Source organism: Cavia porcellus, unplaced genomic scaffold (assembly GCF_034190915.1).
Source record: "Cavia porcellus strain 051 isolate PalLab524CR breed Dunkin Hartley unplaced genomic scaffold, mCavPor4.1 scaffold_25, whole genome shotgun sequence".
NCBI lineage: Eukaryota > Metazoa > Chordata > Mammalia > Rodentia > Caviidae > Cavia > Cavia porcellus.
The window spans coordinates 45,505,230-45,525,238 of record NW_026947508.1 but is presented as its reverse complement, the minus strand read 5'-3'; the positions used below and the strand labels follow the sequence as shown (position 1 = coordinate 45,525,238).

General features: G+C 36.1%; 1 protein-coding gene across 1 annotated transcript in view; it reads right to left on the bottom strand.

Annotated features, from left to right (window-relative positions):
• Positions 1-769: 769 nt before the first annotated feature.
• The window catches only part of Rnf11 (ring finger protein 11), a 37,437-nt gene continuing 18,197 nt past the window's right edge, over positions 770-20,009 (bottom strand). Inside the window, exons 2-3 of the mRNA XM_003463057.5 lie at positions 4,515-4,684; positions 770-2,672 (exon numbers count right to left, since the gene is read on the bottom strand). Of these exons, the coding sequence (XP_003463105.1) occupies positions 2,501-2,672; positions 4,515-4,684 (342 nt within the window). The 3' untranslated portion in view covers positions 770-2,500. The remainder of the gene's footprint in view (positions 2,673-4,514; positions 4,685-20,009) is intronic.

The following is a 20,009-nucleotide window of genomic DNA, read 5'->3' as shown; positions in this document are numbered from 1 at the left end:
TATGCAGAGAACCCTAATTAATGCTTACTACTCTGTAAAACCATACACAAGGTAGACTTATATCACAAGGTAGACCGTAACAGTAGAGGATAAGTCTTCACAGAATTAAAAAAGAAAAATCCATGTGAATGGAAAAGTATTTTAACCTGCTAGGTTTTACATTGAAAAGAGTAAGATGCTTGTAGTGCCTCCCCACTCTGTTAGACTTTCAGACATTTCAAATCCCACAGCCAAGGTTGAACACATCTTGCCTGTTATCTTAATAGGTTCCAACTATTTGGTTTTAGAAATTTAACACTATTAGACATCTAAGTATATGATCAGATGATGTTAAATGACAAGCAATAAAAAATACTTCTCTGAGGCATATATACCTAGACATTTATATATGACATTTTTCCTAAAAGATTAGGTAAGTTGAGTGATAGGCTTACAATCAATTCTAAATTTATCCCTTCACAACTATATTATAACTTTATTTAACATTGTAAAAGCTGAAATTTATGATTCTTAACAGAGTATGTAGAGAACAAAGTTAAAGAATACAAAGTGCTGAAAAAAAGCATTCTGTTTTATACTGCTTCCTTCAAAATTACCAAACTTCTATGAAAGAAGTCTTATAATAAAGACTAACTGCAACATGGAAGTTCATTTACCAATTTTGAAGATCTAGAAAAAAAAAAAGAAATTCTTACTATAATACCTGATATAGACACCATGTTTAAGTAGAAAACACAATAAAAAAGTATCACTGAAAATATTGCACAAATTCTGCTGTTTCCTCCAAATTTGCTTTATGTAATTGGGTAGATATAAATTAATGAACAGAAATTTAAGCAAGATACATGTAACAGTTTAACAGAATCTGATACTTAGTTTCTTTCAATTTTCCTCAAATTCATCTTTGAGTCATTCCATCATGGGGCTCAGAAGGAAATTAACCAACATATGCATAATATAGTTGAGTGTCAAATAAGTACTTAGGACATACTAAATTACCCTATAATGCAATTACGAAGAACCTTCCAGAAACTTGTCTTGTGTGTAGAAAAGTGTTGAGTCAAGTATTCAACTCAATATAAAATAATAAGAAATATTTGTTTGTTAGGCAGAGACTGTTTCTCGTTTTGCTAATGAACGATTTTTAGCTGTCATATCACTGAGATGAATGAGTAAGTCACCTTTGAGTACACAAGGAAAAAGAAACACATGCCAAGTGGATAAAACATTACTACTACATATTTACTAGACCATCTCTACCTCTAACACTTCAGAAGCTTAGAGATTTAGAGTATTCTTACATTAACTGCAAGAAAAATTAAATGAGAAATTCCTTGAGATCACAACCATGAAGTCATGTGGTTATACAAACTCTGCATTTGTGTGCAAAACATGAAACACATTTACCTTTATTCTTTGCTTAGTCTATCAGTCACCCCGCAGGACTTAATAGATACCTTTCTAAGAGACACAGACTGAGATGTGTTTATATAACTTCAATAAACCTCAGCACAACAGTAATGGGAGATGCAGTATCCTTTTGCTATTGGGTCAAGACAAGGAAGGAGGTCAGAGAAAACAGTAAATCAAAACTACTACAACTGAGAACTACTACTTTTTACGTTCCACCATGGTACCACCTTCATTTTCACATAAACATGGTAGCATAATTCAAGCTCAAAAAATCAGAATCTCCATATTTAAAATTTACCTTGACTTTCAATTATCACCATTTTAACAACCAAAACAGTTAGATAAACACATAAGAAAGGGCACTATTAAATCAATTTGTTGGAGTTGGTTTCTTGATGCATTTTTTATAGAAAAGGAATAGTGCATCTCAGTTTGCTTACAAGCTAGGAGATCACTTTGAATTCTGCATTTCCTAACTGCAAACAGAATATAGCACTTACAACAGGATATAAATAAACTGGATTGCAAGCACAGAGCCAGCCCCAACAATAAAACACTATTTTAAAAGACCTAAGGCAATGAATTCCATTTCCAATGGAAAAAAGAACTGTGCAAACAAGCTTAAAACTACTTTTTTGTGCCAGTGTTATAAAATGTAGCTTTTAATAAAACCTTGACCCAAATGCCGGTAACTTCAGAAAAGAATCTGGGTGGAAGGGAGAAGAGTTATTTCATTTAGGAAAAATAATCACTATCTTTTTCCTAATCTTCAACATACACAATTTAAACATGAATAGTTGCTGTAACACTTTACACAATTCCTATGTACTGGAGCAATAACAAGATCTAAATACAATTATCTTTTAAACACTGGGTCAAGGCTTTACATAAAAATACCATCCTACTTTCCCCCCCTAAGTTTCTAAAATATTACATACTTTCCTCAACATCTGCAGCCATCCAGGAATTTTAAGGAAACTTTTGTGCATGATCTTAATTCCTAATCCCTGGCTCTTTGGGCTCAGTGACAAAAGATCAAAACCACCAGAAATGATGGTTCACTTGAAGTCAGACAAGAGACCCTGGCTCAATTAGTCTCATAGGATGAAAGCAGTGCTGCATCAACTGGCTCCATGCAGGAGGGGCACGTGAAGGATCTCATTAACCAGTCATCTATACAGTCCAGGTGATAGATGTGCATGCACGGCAGAAATCGAATTGGGTCTCCGTAAACAAAGTCCATCATACAGATCACACACCTGTGAAGGAAGCAAGGGAGAGAAATCAGGAAGCATTTTTACATAAGTGGCCTATCCACAACACTCAAAGATGATAGTACTCTGAACATACTAGAACAATTTGCCCGTAATCTTATTACTACAGCATGCAAAAGAAAATTTTTCCTAGTGTTTATCCACCTATATTCTTGTTTTAATCACCTCAGAATTTTCTGGGCTTAAGAGCAATCAACAGAGTAAAGAGAAATGGACTACATTAAGGTCAAGTTTATTGCTGTTTGTAAAACAGCTACATATTACAGCAGAACCCTACAGGAATGTATGATGCTTTAAGTAGAAAGGTATCAGAACAACTTTGTTTCTTTATACTGAGTTTTTATTACAAACCTGGAGTAATATAATTTTTATTTTAAAAACATGTAAAAATAGAACCTTAACTGCAGCTTACTTACGGGGCTCCTTTAAGTTAAAGCTATTTTCATCAACTCGGTTTTGAATTTTCATTTTAGAAATCAGTATTCTAGACAAACTACAATTTTAAGTACTAACACAAAATACATTGGTAGAGTGTCAAACATTAACACAGTAAATCAAATTATGCCTGTGCTGAGTAAGCCATTCTCAAAAGGACACTGTATCCCTTATTAGCGAATCTCAAAGACAATGATGAGCTTTGGGGATAAAACTCCATATAAGCAATATTTTATCTTTAACTCATCGAGCTTAATAAAACATTTTACAAGAAACAGATTTCTCTTGTATCACTAAAAACTTAAGAACTGCAATGGCTGCATTACCTAGTGAAGTATTCCCATATCACAACTTATTCCACTGCTGGACAGTTATGTAGCATGCATTCCCTCCCAGCCTCCAAACAAGACTGTGATGAATACCTTGTGTACTAAGCTTTAAGCTGAGGGAGTGGTAGTACACATTTTGGGATCAATCCCTATGGCTATAGGTCCTTGAAATATTACCAGTGACATTCCAAAATTGACATGGTCACTAGTTATGCTGGTTCTAGTTCACATTCATATATGTAAATGGTTTTTTTGCTATCATCAATTACTTACATGGACAAGAAGTGTACATAATAATCAGAATTCACACCATTCTGCTAGCTGTTTTTATATACAAATTTTTTTATTAGTGCATTTAAAAACATTCTTTTGTGTTCACTGAGGTGTTTCAGTACAGTAAATGTCAGAGACTTCCAAAGAACAGTAACATGTCAGTTGCTGAATGGCTTCACGCTTGAACTTTCCATTACTCCAACAGCAAAGTTTGAAAAAAATGTGCTTAGTATTTGTAATTTGGTTTGACAGTTAAACCAGAAATCCAACTTGAAAAAGCCTGATTAGGCTGAGAGTGAGTTATGTGTCCAGTCTTGCTGTGGACACAAAGATGTGTGATGCTTCAACGTAAGTGCTGTTCTTGCCTAGATAACATACAGTGCTGGGTTACTGCATTCAATAAGCATTCCTCACAGTGCTTTTTTTTGGTACTCAATTGTGTAAAATATGGTAACTGTGGCTCCAAATAAAGTTAGTGACACCAGCAGTAAAGCTAAGAAGAAAACTGTGAGAACCATGACAAAGTTAAAGAAATCATTGTGAAATGTGTTTAAAATCCTGGAAAAAACGAATTTATAAGTGTAATTTTGGACCACAGAATCAATTATTTGGTTTTGCATTATTTCTTATGGAAAAAACATCTTCAGTTCTCAAGCTTTTCAGTGTCTGAACACAGATTTGGAAAGGTTTCAGATCGACAGCCAAGGTATCACTATACATAAGAAAAGAGACATTTTTCAAAAGCTAATGTCTGAAAACAGACCCATGAAATAAACTTATTAAAACTTACTCCCGGATCTTTTTTTCTGATCCATCTCTTCCAGGGTCATAAACTCCTTTAGGCAGATGCTGTATAAGGCCTATTCTTTGAGCTATTCTAATCTGTTCCTCTTCAGTCAGCTGAGTCGCTAGCCGAGTCTGGCTAGGGGTTGGATGATAGACTGGAACTGGAACTTGTTCCTAAATATCAAAAGCGAAATAAGAAATTACTTTTTTTATTTATTTACGTATTTATTATGGCCGGAGTTGGGAGGGAAATGGCCTTGAGGAGAAGTCTAGGAGATTAGGCTTCTGGAATAAACACACGTGCACGCGCATGCACACACACTCACATATATAACCTACTTAATAAAAGATATAAACACAAGCTTAAAAATTGGTATTAAATGTTAACTGAAGTATTTCCCCACAAAGACTATATAATTCAGATATATTTATTCTTGATATACCAAAGATAAGTCAATATAAATAGATCTGCATGTAATCAAGCAACTGGATAAGTTGATGTTCTGTGTGCTACAAGAAATTGTGGTATCAATATAGCACTGGTCAACACAGACTTATTTTTCTTGCCACACAGAAAATAATTTTATGGCGGGGGATTTAGCTCAATGGTATAAGTGCCTGCCTGGCAAGCACACAGTTGTGAGTTTGATTTCCAGTACAAAAAAAAAAGAAAAACTTAATAAGAAAATAAGTTTAAAATTCATATTATGTTTTTAAAGACGAGGTATGGTTGTAATAAACTTGCAAAATTTCTTTTGTGGTGCAGATATAGCATGACCAAAACTTGAATGATCCTTTAGTTATCAATAATCATAAATACAGTTGTAAGAATTCTTGCCTTAGATATTCACTTTCTCAAGATTTTAGGATTACCAGGCAAATATTTAGCCTCAGTTTCTCCATGTGTAAAGTAGTAGGGTTGATAATTAAATGGGAATTTTAAGTGTTGTCCTTGGCATTTTATCAAACACATAGAGCTTCAGTCAATATGTGTCACCTAATATTATCACAGCTCTATTATTATATAACTGTAGAACAGCATTTCAAAATTAGCTGCAACGGACTATGGTGAAAATAAAACTTAAAAGAGGATTTAATATCAACTTCCATTTTATAGCACAAAACTTGCCTAGAGTTGCCAAAAATACTGCAATTTGAATACTCTCCCTGCAAAACATGCATAAAGATGCATGAAGATATTATATGTTAGTTTCGATTCTGTCTTGAAAAGAATACACTGAAATGATTTTTTTGTTTTTAAGGTATGGTCCCATTATGTAGTGTGGGCTGGCTTTGAACTTGTTATTAGCCCAGGCTGGCCTTGAACTCATGGCAATCCTCCTGTCTCAGTCTCCCGAGTGCTGGAATTACAAGAGTGCACCACCATACTCAGCTGAAATGATGTTTTTTTTTTTTTTTTCTTTTTCTTTTCTCTCTCTCTCTCTCTTTTTTTTTTTTTTTTTTTTTTTGAGGCTAGGGTCTTCCTGTGTAGTTCAGAATGGCCTTTAACTCTCTATGTAGAACTGGCTGGCCTCAAACTCATGGCGATTTTCCTTAGCCTCCTTTCAAAAAGTCATCAAAAAAAAAAGCATCTAGCATGTAAGAACTCTTGGGTTCAAGCCGTTGTACAGAAAAAAAAAAAAAAAGGATTTTTCATCCTAGAGATCTTTGTATGTTCAGTAACTTCTAAAATTAAAGAATTTTAAAAAGGAAATGCTACTGTAAATTACTGATTACTCTTACTGGTAGAAAAATAAAGCTTTAATCACATCTTTTGTCTTTCCTTCTACTGGAACTTATGTGGGCTACTCCAGGTAGTTCACACTTTAACCTTGGAAGAATGTCAAAGTGTTACCAGAGCTCAGAAACACGTTTTAAAATAGAAGAGTTTGTTGTACTTCTTGGATGTCTTAAGAAATTTTTGATGTTTTTGAGGTTTGGGGTTTTTTGCATGTGGATATCCAGTTGTTCCAGTATATTTATTGAAGGCACAATCCTTTCTCCACTTAATTGCTCTTGCATCTTTGCCAGAAATCAATTGTCTGTTATGTGACTACCTATTTTGGGACTTCATACTGGTACTGTGGTGGTTTGTCTATCTTGATGTCAATGATGTTTTGTCATGATTGGTGTAACTTTGTGATTAACTGTGGGATTGGGGAGGGTTGGAGCTCTAATTTTGTTCCTTTAAAAATTGTTTAGACTATCCTGAGTCTTTTGTACTTCTACAGAAACGTAAGAATCAAAATGTTAATTTTTATTAAAAACGATGTTGTTATTTTGATAAGGGATTGAATTTTCTGATCTTTATTATTTCCTTCTATTCACTTTTGGTTTTATTTATTTTTTAATTTCTTAAGGAAAGAAGATATTTCATAACTTCTTTTCTAATAAATGTGCTTGGCATTAAAAAACAGACATTTAATCTGCTGGAAGATAAAGTAGGTAAAATTGTTGAATACATAGGCATAAACAATAACTTTCTCTGGTTGCACAAGAAATAACTAACATCAAGAAGCAACAATGGATCGTATCAAATTTTAAAAGCTTCTACACAGCCAAGGAAACAACTGATAGAGTGAAGAGACAACCTACAGAACGGAGAGATTTGCCAGCTACTCCTCAGAGTAGTAAAATATACATGAAGAACTCTAAAAAACTAGATCCTCCAAAATAAAAGACCCAAACTATGGGCAACAGAAATCAATAGACACTTGATAGAAGAGGTACAAATGAACAGTGAGTACACAAAGAAATGGTCAACATCACTGACCATTGGAGAAATGCAAACTAAATACTGAATGAGACTGTATCTTACTCCAGCAAGAATGGCTGTCATCAAGAAACCAACTCCAATAACAAATGCTGATGAAACTGAGGGGAAAAAGAACCCTTCTAACCTGCTGGTAGAAATGTAAACAAGTACAAGCATGGTGGAAATCACTCAAAAAATCGAACTAGAAATTTCATTTGACCTAGTTATGTATTTTCCTTCTATGTAATGTCTTGAAAGGGTCAAACACATCAAATTACAGCAATACATGCATACCCATGTTTATAGCAGCAATTTGTCATACAGTAGGCTAAATCTTGGAAGCAGTCTTTATGTCTATCATAAATAATAAGATACATGGAGAAAGAAAATGTATTTATATATAACGGAGTACTCTGCTATAAAGGAGAGACATTTGTATGAAAATGTATCCACAATGACACTATAGCATTAAGTGAAAAAAAAATCAAGATACATTTCATAGTTTAAATGTCATGTTTTCTTATGAGAAACCCCAAAATAGAAATAAAAAGCAAAATGAAAGACATATCTTCTGCAAAAGGGAAGGAGATCAAGAGATGAAGGGAAAAGAGAGACAAAAGGAGAGGGGAAAGGAAAAGGATGGAAGTATTAAGCTGTGTTATGTATACATACCAATTCCCTACGATGAATGGAATACTCAAGTAATGTGAACATACTGATAAAAATGAAAATGAAAAAAGAAGCTTAAAAACTAAGTAACTTTGTTCAAAGAAACGATATTTAAAATCACAATTTTTCACCTTGCTTTAATATCATGACATTTATAACTGAGTTACTTTGGTGGAATGGGACAGGGCGTGTGACCTAAAAGGGATAAGGATGCCTACTGCCATACACCCACTTTGGTCACCTTTGCAGAACCTTAGGGATCAATGGAACAGTGAGAAACACACTAAATCTTAAGAGATGGGATTATCTGAGTGTGGTGGTGCACTCCTGTAATCCTAGCACTCTGGAGGCTGAGGTAGGATGGCTGTAAATTCATGGTCAGCCTAGGCTACCTAGTGAGACTCTGGTGCCCAAAATAAAAAAATAAAACCACCAAAAAAAAAAAAAAAAAAGATGAGATTTTCAGTCTGAAGAATTAAATTATAAAACCTGAGAGCCAGGTGTAGTGGTGTATGCCTCTAATCCTAGCACTGTAGAGGCTGAGACAGGAAGACTACTAAAAGTTCAAAATTAGCCTCCTAAATATATAGTAAAACTAACTTTGTCTCAAACCAAAACAAAACACTTTTGAGATTTGGCCTGTTACTTTCTGTGGTAAATTGAAGTCAAGTTGTTAATATCTTTTTAATTTTTATCTTTGGTGCTGGGGAGTGGACTCAAGTATCACCCAGGCTAAGCAATCACTGTATTACTCACTGAGCTAACAACTTAAGGCAAGTGTCTTAACATTTTTGAGCTAGGAATGGTGGTGCATGTGCATGATCTCAGCACTCAGGAGGCTGAGGCGCAGGATTCCTGTGAGTTTAAAGCCAGCCTGAACTATGCAGGAGACCTAGTTTCAAAAAACAGAAAAGTTTTTAGCACTCACTTTAAATTGTTACTGACACAAATCATGTTATATATGAAGACTTTCATATGTCAACATTTATAAATTTTCTAATCTTTTGTTTTCTCCCCACTGTACAATGATTCTCTGTCACATAAACTAGGAAAAGTGCTACTGTCCTGTGCTTTATAGTCCTTTTTTTTGCTTCTCTGTAAATACAGGAAACTCTGACTTTTGTTGTGACTAATGTCAGCACTGTGTTCCTCAACCCTCTGATGACCATTTTTACCTATATTATCTTCTTGATTCTTAGTCCTAGTCCTATCTGACCAATTTTGATGAGCTATCATCTACACAAAGGTGACATATCTAAAGTCACATGGGGTCAAAATTGTGTAAGACTATTGGTAACAACAGATTTCTAAATCCTTGAATATCTAAAAGCCAAAATGGGCTTAATTATTTTTAGAGCAAATGATCTACAACAAGTTTTTCAAAAGTTAGATTTCTGGGGCATGTATGGTGGCACACCCCTGTAATCTCCAGCACTCAGGATCCTGTGGCAGGACTGTAGTGAATTGAGGCCACCCTGAGCTACACAGTGAGTTCAAGACTGGACTGGGCTACATAGCAAGACCCTGGCTCCAAAAGGAAACCAAAACGAAACAAGATTTCAGTGTTGTTTTTATATATGTATAAAGAACACAGAAAACAGAAAAGCAAAGCTCTACTTTATGAACATACTGATCTTAGCCAAAAGTCTGAGGAGTGATATTAACAGGTAGTAAAAGCTGCTTTTTCTGTTTTTTGAGACAGTCTCACTACGCACTACAGGTTGGCCTTAAACTTGCTCATGGAGCCAAGCTGGTCTCAAACTCACAGGGATCTTCCTGCCTTAACTTCTCCAATAGCTAAGATCATAAGTGTGCACTACCATAAAAGATCATAGGTGTGCACTTGCCTTAAAAACTATCTTTTAGGGGCTGGGGATTTAGCTCAGCGGCATAAGCGCCTGCCTTGCAAGCAGGCAGTCATGAGTTCGATCCCTGGTACCGATAAACATGAAAAAGACAAAACAAAACAAAACAAAAACAAAACTATCTTTTAATTCACATTATAAGTGTATTTTCTAATTGAGTATTTTTTGTTAAGCAAAAGAAAATCTCTTAAGTATCTTCTACATTCAACAATCTCTTTTTTGATTGATGTGGTCTTGCTGTGTAGCCCAAACTGGCCTTGAACTGGTACTGGGGTTCAGCCTTCCAGGTACTGGGGTTACATACATGAGCCAGCATGCTTGCGTGTATGCCTATCTATCTATCTATCTATCTATCTATCTATCTATCTATCTAGTAGATCCAACAATCTAAGTTCAGTTTACAAGCAGCTTTCCAGAAAGTCATACAAGGAAAGAAATTATGAAGACTTAACTTCTTGATATTTTAAGGATGGATGTGCCCTTAATCTTCTCATCTCATATACCTAATTTAAAATTTCAATCTCCATCATTCTTTTAAAAAGTAGTTTGTTGTAACTGAGTTGTCAGTTGTTTAATAACTACAAAGCTTTTTTTATTTTTTTGGTGGGGGGAGGTTAGCACTTTGAGTTTTGCTTCACTTGTTAGAAGAAGCTAGAAGATCAGATATATAAAACCTACCATTCTCTAACTGATGGTTCAATGGGCCTTGAATCTTTGTATAAACAAGATTTATGCTGAAAACCTGCTTTCCTTCTGAGAAGCTGAAATTTTGTTATGTGGTAGGCAGTGGGTACTTGAGTATTCCTGGCAGATATATGTTGCAGGAAGAGTCCTATGTGACTTAACTAGGAGAGGACCTCTAGAAGGGTATGCCTACACACCTTGCCCTTTCACCAATTTTGCTTTTTTATACTTTTACTGTACTATCAAAACTGTCATTGTGATTATGCTGAGTCCTATGGGTCTTCCTGCTGAATTACCAAATATGGGGATTGTCCTGAGGATCCCCAATGCCACTGATACGGCTTGCTCCTAGTTTATCAGCTATTGCGTTTCACTGCCATGTGAAAACAAGTAAAAACTAAAAATTTCGATTAGCATATGTTCTAGTCCCTATGTATGGAGCTGGTGATAAAAGATACACAGACATGCTTTTCTGATCATATAGAATGATAGATGATGTTTGCATTCATTCTTGTCCTTTAAGTTTGACAGTTTTCATTAGAAATGCTTCCCTGCCAGGCATGAACCCAGGGTGCCTTGAAAATGCTAGGCAAGGGCTCTATCACTATGCTACATTGCTCCAGCAAGCTTCCCACTTAACAGTGTTTATCCAGCATTTGGTTTTATTGCTTTCCTCACAGTAAATTTAAAGATTCTTGAAGAAACTAGTATTTTGAACATTATTTAGTTTAAAGCAAAGAACTTGCAAGAAGATATAGCTATGGATTAAACTATCTTACCCTCAGAATATTTCATGTTGAAGTTCAAGTCCTTAGTATTTGAGAATGTGACTGAATCTGAAGATAGAGTCTTTAAAAAGTAATTAAAGTTAAACATAGTCCATAAAGATATGCTTTAACCTAATATAACCATTGTCTTAGAAGATGTGAGGACACAGAATAATCCATGGGTGGGCAACCACATGAGGACACAGTGAAACAACAGCTATTTCCAAGCCATAGTAAGACTGCTTCTCAAGCTTTTGCCTCGCTGCTCCTGAGAGGCCTCAGAAATTAAACATCGAGTTTGGATTTTAGTTTCCACAACTGTGAGAAAATAAATTTCTGTTGCTAAGTCACTTAGTCTGTAGTATTTTAATACTGCAGCTCTAGTAAACTAATACAGATAAAATCTTCTTTAATGTCCTCCAGGCCCTCAAGATAGGAGGTCATACTCAAATCCAGATTCCACTAAATCTCCCACATAGATTAACAAAGCAGTAAAACAAGTACAGAAAAACAGAAATTTAACAAAGGCAAATGTGGATAGCTACAGAGATAACATGTCCAGATCATCTTAGTTGTATTTTTAAAGTGTTGGTCTAAACGTCTTGGGCAATCTATGACAACCTTTCTACTTCTCAGACTGCTTCATAAGCTTGTGCTTCACTACCTTTTAAATATTTCTTAGGACAATTTTCTCTCTCGTCCTATATTCTTTACCTAGTAATTAGGTCCATGTTAACAGTTGAAATTATCTAGATATAAATGATTCACAAACTTGGTAATAATTTTTTTATTTAAGCACATTGTATTTTTGGATCACACCATGTATATTTAGTCTAGATTACCCTGTTAAACTCCAGACCCCATCTGACAGTTCTTCTAATTTATATCTTGGTATTCGTTATTATTCTAGGAGGTCTAAACTACAACTACCAAAAACTACAATTACCAAACTGTTTTGGCTAGAAAAGGTAGCCAGTCACAAGGCAATCAGCATCAACAAGCTATATAGCCTATCCATAAAAACCAACAAACACTGAGTAACGGGACAAGACTTTCATATCAAAATGAACCATGTACCAAATTTGATGAATTTCAAATCAGTCAAGTACCAAGGCATGACTGTACTAGCTAGCAAAACCTCTATTTGCTTTCCAACCAGAAGTCTGAGCAATCCTTTCAACATGAGTCTTCTCCACCCCCGGCCAAATAAATCCCTTTGAAAGTTTCTCACTGCTCTTCGGATAGAGGCCAAACTCCTTCGTAGCAAGACCTTCCAGACCTTGTACAGACTACATCGAAAACCCTGCTTCACAGCCCCACTGTCTGTCTCTCAGATTCTTTAAAGAATCACCCCTACAGTTGCAGCACCTACCATACTCTGTATGAGACTCCTTGTGACACTCTGCTTCAACAGTACCTTTCTTTCTTCAGAGCTCAGCTGAACTCTTACTTTCTCAAAAACTTTCCCTAACCACTCTATTACGCACTGTCACCCAAGTAAGTTTTCTTTACAGCATGTGTCCAGAATTACACTTACTTACACTTGGAATATTTATCTTCCGCATCAGACTGTAAGATCTAGGAGAACAAGAATTGTGCATGTGCTCCTTGATGACTCCTTAGCATTTAAACCTAATAGTCTCTGATATATGATAGGAGTCCAGTAAGAAAACTCACCAAACAAATGAATAAAGAAATGGTCTACTTACTAATAGCTAAAAATATAGTCACCCATCAGCTTACCTCAGTGTTTCTTTTCATTTCATTATATTAAACATTTCCTGGAATCCTACCCAATTTTGTATACGTGTCTTAACAGTGAGGAGTGTTTGGATCTGCTTTCAAGTATATTCTCTAAGAGTGACTGATAATAATGCCACTTATTTCTGCCACCCCCACACCCAAAATATAAATACTAAATGTGATTTTGTCAATTGATGGAAAAATAATATTTACCAATTAGTCATTTCCGATGTATAATATAATCACCAATGTACTAAAACTGCTGATACAAATGCTGGCCTTCAAGTGGGTGTTTGATTATAGCAGCAAACACCAGTAGAAACAAAAAAATTTTCGTGAGAATCAGCCACTCCTGAATGGAAACATCTTTGGATGGATATCACAGCAAGAATAATCTGTGATTCAACTGAGTACACTCAGCTGCAATCATTTTATGCTTGAGCTAAAAAAGTGATGTTCTGTGGTGTTAAAGATCAAACCCAGGGTCTGAGCATGCTAAGCAAGTACCATATCACTGAGCTATACTCCAATCCCTCATCTGTGTCATTTTTAAAAAACGTTTTCCTCCTAACCACTAAACAAAATTTGGTGATAGCATAGGCTGTTTTGCTTTCCGGTATATACTATCTACTCAGCACAGCATTTTAGTTCATAGTTGGGATTCAAACATGACTGATAAACAGAATGATCTAAATCAAAGCTTTATGTTCCTATGTTACATAACATCAGAAACTGTAAACATAGAAACATAGCTGTACGTGGTGGCACACACCTGTAATCCCAGCACTCACAAAGTTGAGGCAGGAGGATTGCCATGAGCTAAAGGCCACATTGTGCTATGTATTAAGTTCAAGGTTAGCCTGGATTAATGATTTGGCTTAAGCCACAATAAAAATCCAAAAAGGAAATGGTATAAATACACCCAACATTTTGTCTCTAAGTGACAACACTAGTTTGCTGACCTTGGTTAGTGGCTGTGAGTAAGTATAGTAGAAAGTCCTGACACCTGAACAAGTATGAGACTTTAGCCATGTAGTCTCTTAGGCCTTAATGTCTGTCTATCTTTAAGGAATAACCAAGAAAAGCAGAACATTCACCATACTATATAGGGTCTCCAATACCAATGATATCACTACTCATCTAGGGCATCTTATCCTTCTCAATTCCTCTGACTTCTTTCCCTTCATCCATTGCCTTCTTTAAGTGTCTTATACTCTTAACTATCATATTCTCATCTTTAGTAACAAGTATTGCCTTCTGAGTGTAAATTCTGATTTAAATGGAATTCAGAGGTAAACGTATTTCAAATAAATTTAAACAATATTCTTCTCAATGGTTTCTTTAGTTCTCCAAATAAGTCTGCATGCAAAACAACATTTTAAAAAGTGAATTCAGCAGAGATATAGCTCAGTGAGCACAAGCACCTGTCTGGCAAGCACAAGGTCCTGAGTTCGATTCCTGATACCAAAAATAAAAAGTGAATTTAAAGCATTTACCTTAAGTAATTTAAAATTAAAATGTACAGGGGCTGGGGATTTAGCTTAGCAGCATAAGCACCTGCCTTGCAAGCACGTGGTCATGAGTTTGATCCCTGGTAACAATTTTAAAAAATTAAAATGTGCAGTACAGAAAGTTGGAAATAGGGCTGGGGATTTAGCTCAATGGCTCAAGCACTTGCCTGGTAAGCATGAGATTGTGAGTTTCATCTCTGGTACCAAAAAGAAAGAATGAAAGAAAGAAAGCTGGAAATGGTGATACATGCCTGTAATCCCAGTTTGTGGGAGGCTGAGGCATGAAGAATGCTACTAGCCTAGGCTACAGGTGATTTCAAGGCCAGTCTGAACTATGACCCTGTAAGACCCTGTCTCAAGTACCCTGCTCCAAAAAAAACCAAAACTACTCCCTCCAAAACCAAAATCCAAACAACAACAACAAAAAACTCCGTAGAGAAAGAAGACATCATGGAAGAGGATAGAATATAAAGGGAACACAGGATTATAAAATATGCAGAACCAGAAGCAGTGTTATATACCTGTAATCCCAGCACTCTGAGGGTTACAGCTATATGTTATCACATAATACAGAATTTCTAGCTATTTGTTAACATGTAATATAGCACGTAGAGGGCTTAGGATTTAGCTCAGTGGCATAAGCACCTAGCAAAGTACAAGGTTGTGAGTTTGATCCCTGGTATAAAAAAAAAAGCACCTTATAATGGTAACTGTCACCAAAAATATATTGGGTCTAATTGATTTCATTTATGAGGATAGTCTCAAGTTGCCTTCACTTACCTATAAAAGCCTCAAGATCATCCTTTTTTTTGTCTTTTTCCTTTTAATCGGCACCAGGGACTGAACTCACGACTGTCTGCTTGCAAGGCAGGCGCTTATGCCACTGAGCTAAATTCCCAGCCCTCATCCTTTTTTTATAGCTAAGTTATTTTCACTCTTTTTTTCTGGTTTGCTCTTTTTCTCTTAAAAAAAAAAAAAAAAAAAAAAGAATATACTGGAAGCCAGGCATGAAGAAGCATGTCTGGATCCCAGCAGTTAGGAGGCTGAGGTAGGAGCATTGCTGCAAGTTTGACACTAACCTGGGCTACAAAGCTAGCTCAAGGCCAGTCTGAAGGGCATAGCAAGACCTTGCTTCAAAAGGACAAAAACAAACAAAACATTGAAGCCTGATCTTAAGAGTTTACAAACTAAGGAAGAAACTGACGAAAATACAGAATGTGTCCATTTGAAAGGCACTTCATTAAATGCTGTATTTAGTCTAGGGAACATGACTTCAGAAATTAAAACAATGTAGTAGGAAAGGGTCTGAAATGCTAAGGCTAGAAACAAGTCTGGTTTGTGGTGAAGGAAACATAAACTCACTGCTAAAGAATGCAGTTTATCACCAAAAGCTGTATCTTTTCATCCAGGAAGAAGTAAAAGGCAGCTTTTCTGATTTTTTTTTCCTTACAGGCTTAAAAGCTGGGGCTGGCAACCCAGCCCTTCCCAGCTGGTCTCCTACTGGGAAGCCAGACTTACAGGAAAGGCCATAAAAAGGAGGACTTGAAACAGTTGGTTTCAATGTATATTTTGGTTTTGATATTCCATTAATCATGACTGTCACAAAGCCCCAAAGATGCCACTACTCTATATGTGGCCCCTGGACAAGACACATACAGAGAAATACAAGCTAGCATCACATTCATGGCACTGAGAAATGATATAATTTTACATTTGATAAGAAAGTTTACAAACTAGATGGCCAAAATATTTGAAAAAGAGTACTGCTTCCAGAGAGGTGGCTGGGATTTATTTGCTTGCCTTAAATTAATTTCTTTTCGTCACACTATAAAAATTATTTCTTTTCATTACATAAGTATTTGCTGAACATTTTATACACAGGGATCTATATAGTATTCTAATTGAGGGAGAAATGTTAATCAAGGCAGTGGGCATGTGCGAGTCATTAGATAAAATTATTCATTTGTCTGACATTTTAAGACATTTAAAATTGGGGTTACATTGAAGATAGACACAATTATCTTCAATTAACACTCAACCACACGACTTTAGGCAAAAAGGATATATATGATGGTGACCAAAACAGATAAGACCTTATGAAGCTTAAACACCTTTTAGTAGGAGAACAGAGACAGAAACAAGTTGAAACAACTGTAATTATCTCACCCATAGCTCCCTTTATCCCTAAAATTTCCATAATCTGACAACTTCTGGGTCAGGCATAAGCTGAATGGACCCATAGGTTAGCCAGCTGATAAAGATGCGTTAACCAGATCCCCCCCCCCCCGCCATTTAAAATGGGAAAACTAGACAAATAAAATAAAGTTGGGAAACTGAATTAACTGACCTCAAAGGTTGTGGAGCTGCCAATAAAAGTGAGCTGATGAACACGATGGGGTTGAAGACAAATTAGAAATGTTGGAAAAATCAAACATTAGGAAAGCCCACAAAACAAAACCCTTAAGTCCCTGGGTAAGACACACAGGTTAACTCCCTTGGCCCTTGCATAGCTTTGTGATAATTCATGTGTATCATTAAAATATACCAGTCTTCTCGGTGGTAATTTTACCTAAAACAAGAGTCTCCTAAGCACCACCATGTTCTTCCTTAAATTAGATTACCTTTTCCATCCTATTCAACAAACTAGTAGGCAGAAGGGCAATAGCATCTTCTTACTGACCCAGGGGCTCCATTCTTTGGGTGGGAATCCTGCACTAAGCCCAAAAGACCAAGCCAAAATGCAGTCACTCACGCTTAAGTTTCATACCACTAAGGCAAAAAAAACCAAAGTTTTTTTATCTGACCTTTTGACAAATCAGATGATAATTATCCAAATCCCCAAGCAAGCCAGTTTTATCTAGAATATGGAAGTTCTCTCGCTTTTTAAACCCCGAAGAGTAACTGAAAAACCCAAAGACTAATCATTCTTTCCCTATTCTGTTTCCTATTGTCTGTTTTTTATTTGTATAACACTGTTCTGCTATTGCCCTATGGAAGCTCTCATTCTATTTTGTACAATGGAAGCTGCTCCAATCCATATTCACAAATAAAAGGCAATTTGATTCACAGAGTATGGTTTTGTCTTCTGACACAAAGAATTGCTTGCCACTGGTATAGCTGTCCAGTGTGTACGCAGGCTGATATACTCCTTTGACTTAGGAGGTAAATTATTATTGGAACCACTTTATGAGTCTTATAATGCTGAAAGTTAATTCTTTAAGAATCCCATGCCCCACCCAAATATGGCTAACATCACTAACAAAAATTAACTTCCACACACTGCTGAGCTTCTGTTATTAACAGAAAAATAATAATAGTAATTATAATTATTATTGAAAAATAATTCTTTAGAAGGTGTATTTCTTGGATACTAACAGTTTAGGAAGCTAAATGTACATAATTAAAATTTTTTATTTAAAAAATACTGAGACGGGTGTGTTGGTGCACACCTGTCATCCCAATACTTGGGCAGCTGAGGCAGGAAGTACACTTCAAGTTCAAGGCCCGTCTGGGCTATCCAGTGAATTCAAAGCCAGTCTCAACTACATAGTGAGACCTTATCTCATTAAAAAACAACAACAACAAAAATGTTTTTAAAAAATAGATCTCATTGAGGCAATAAAGAATCAGTAAAAGGCAAAAGGCCTACATTTAACTTTTACATAATTCACATAAAATATAAAATTCACTTATTTAAAATATACAATTTAGTGGGTGCTAGGATATTCAAAGAATAATGCAACTGTTAGACAACTTCAGTAAATTTTTATCTTTTTCCTTTTCTTGTGGGTGAGGCCAGAACTCAGAACTTGTACATTCTAGGTAATGCTCTAATACTGATTTTTTTTTTTTAAATTTTAACTTTTGAGATAGGGTCTTTCCCAGGATGGCCTAACTCCTGAGTGGTTGGGATTAGAGGTGTACCAACTGACTCAGCTGGAGTTTAGAACATTGTCATCTCCCCTAAACAAACTATACAGATGACCAGTTGGTTATTTCCTCCCAAAATCACTAGCCCTAGGCAACCACTAATCTGCCTTTTGTACCATACATTGGCCTACTCTGGACATTTCATAGGAATGGAATTATACAAATACATTGTCTTTTGTGACCAGCCTTTCACTTGATATGTTTTCAAAGCTCACCCATGCTCTACTATGTATCATAAACACATCTGTTTCTATTGCTGAATATTCATACGAACAGGCCATATTTTATGTAGCCACAGAGAAGACATTTGGGCTTTTCCACTTTGGGGTTATTATAAATAACTGTGTTATGAAAATTCACTCACAGGTTTGTGTATAATTTCATTTCTCTAGTGTTTATCACTTAGGAGCACAACCTCTTCAATCTTTTTTTTTTTTAATGGTACTAGGGACTGAACTTTGGACCCCACACATGGTAAGCAAGCACTCTACCACTGAGCCCTTTTTGTTTTTTATTCTGACATACGGTAGTTTCACTATATTGCCTAGGCTGGCCTTGAAGTTGCAAGCCCTATACCTCTACTCTCGAATAGCTAAGATTACAGTCAGATGACTGACTTCAGGCCCAGCTAATGCAGTCTTTTGAAGAAAGCCAAACTGTTTTCTAAAGCACCTTTACAATCTTGCATTCTCACCAGCCAGTGGATGAAGGTTCTAATTTCTCTACATCATTGCCAGACTTATCTGTCTGTTACTTTAATTTTAGCCATTTAGGAGGTATGAAATGACCTCGCAGTTTTGATTTGCATTTCCCTGATAGCAAATGATGCTAACTAAAGCATCTTTTGGTATACTTGTTATCCTCTCTAAAGATTAAGTTTATTCAAAAGAATGTTACATGCCAGCCACCAGGACTCTACTGAAGGAATGATTTACTAGCTGAGTGTGATGGCACATGCCTGTAAACCCAGCACTCTGGCAGGCCAAGGCAGGGGGAATCTCAATTTCAATCCCAGAAGCCCAGCCTGGCAACTCAGTAAGACCCTATCTCAAAATGAGTGAGGGTGGGTCTAAGGAATTAAAAACATTTGTTGTCTTGTATGGGTTATCTTTGCACTAGGGGTGGGGGTGGGAGGGTGGTAATGGGGATTTCAACCAAGGTCCTTTTCTGCTGAGCTACATCCCCTCTTTTCTGTGGAAGGAAGGGGAACTTGGGACCTTGCTCCTAGAACTAAGTTAGGATGATCTTAAACGTGCCATCCTCCCAAAGTGTTTCAATTGCAGGTGCGCACCACACCTGGCTTTTTTTTTTTTTAACTTTCTTGATGGTGTTCTTTGAAATATACCTCTTCTCTTTTCTCTTTTCCCCAGTGCTGAGGTTCAAACCCAGGGCCTCATGCATACTAGGCACCCTCAAACTGGGAAGGATTTGTTTTTAACTTTGATGATACCCAACTTATAGTATGGTCATTTGTATTTTCAAGATCCTAAGATTATACCTAACCCAAAATTATAAGAATGTATTACTGGATTCTCTCAGAGTTTATTTATTCTCCTTCCTTTCTTTAATAAAAGC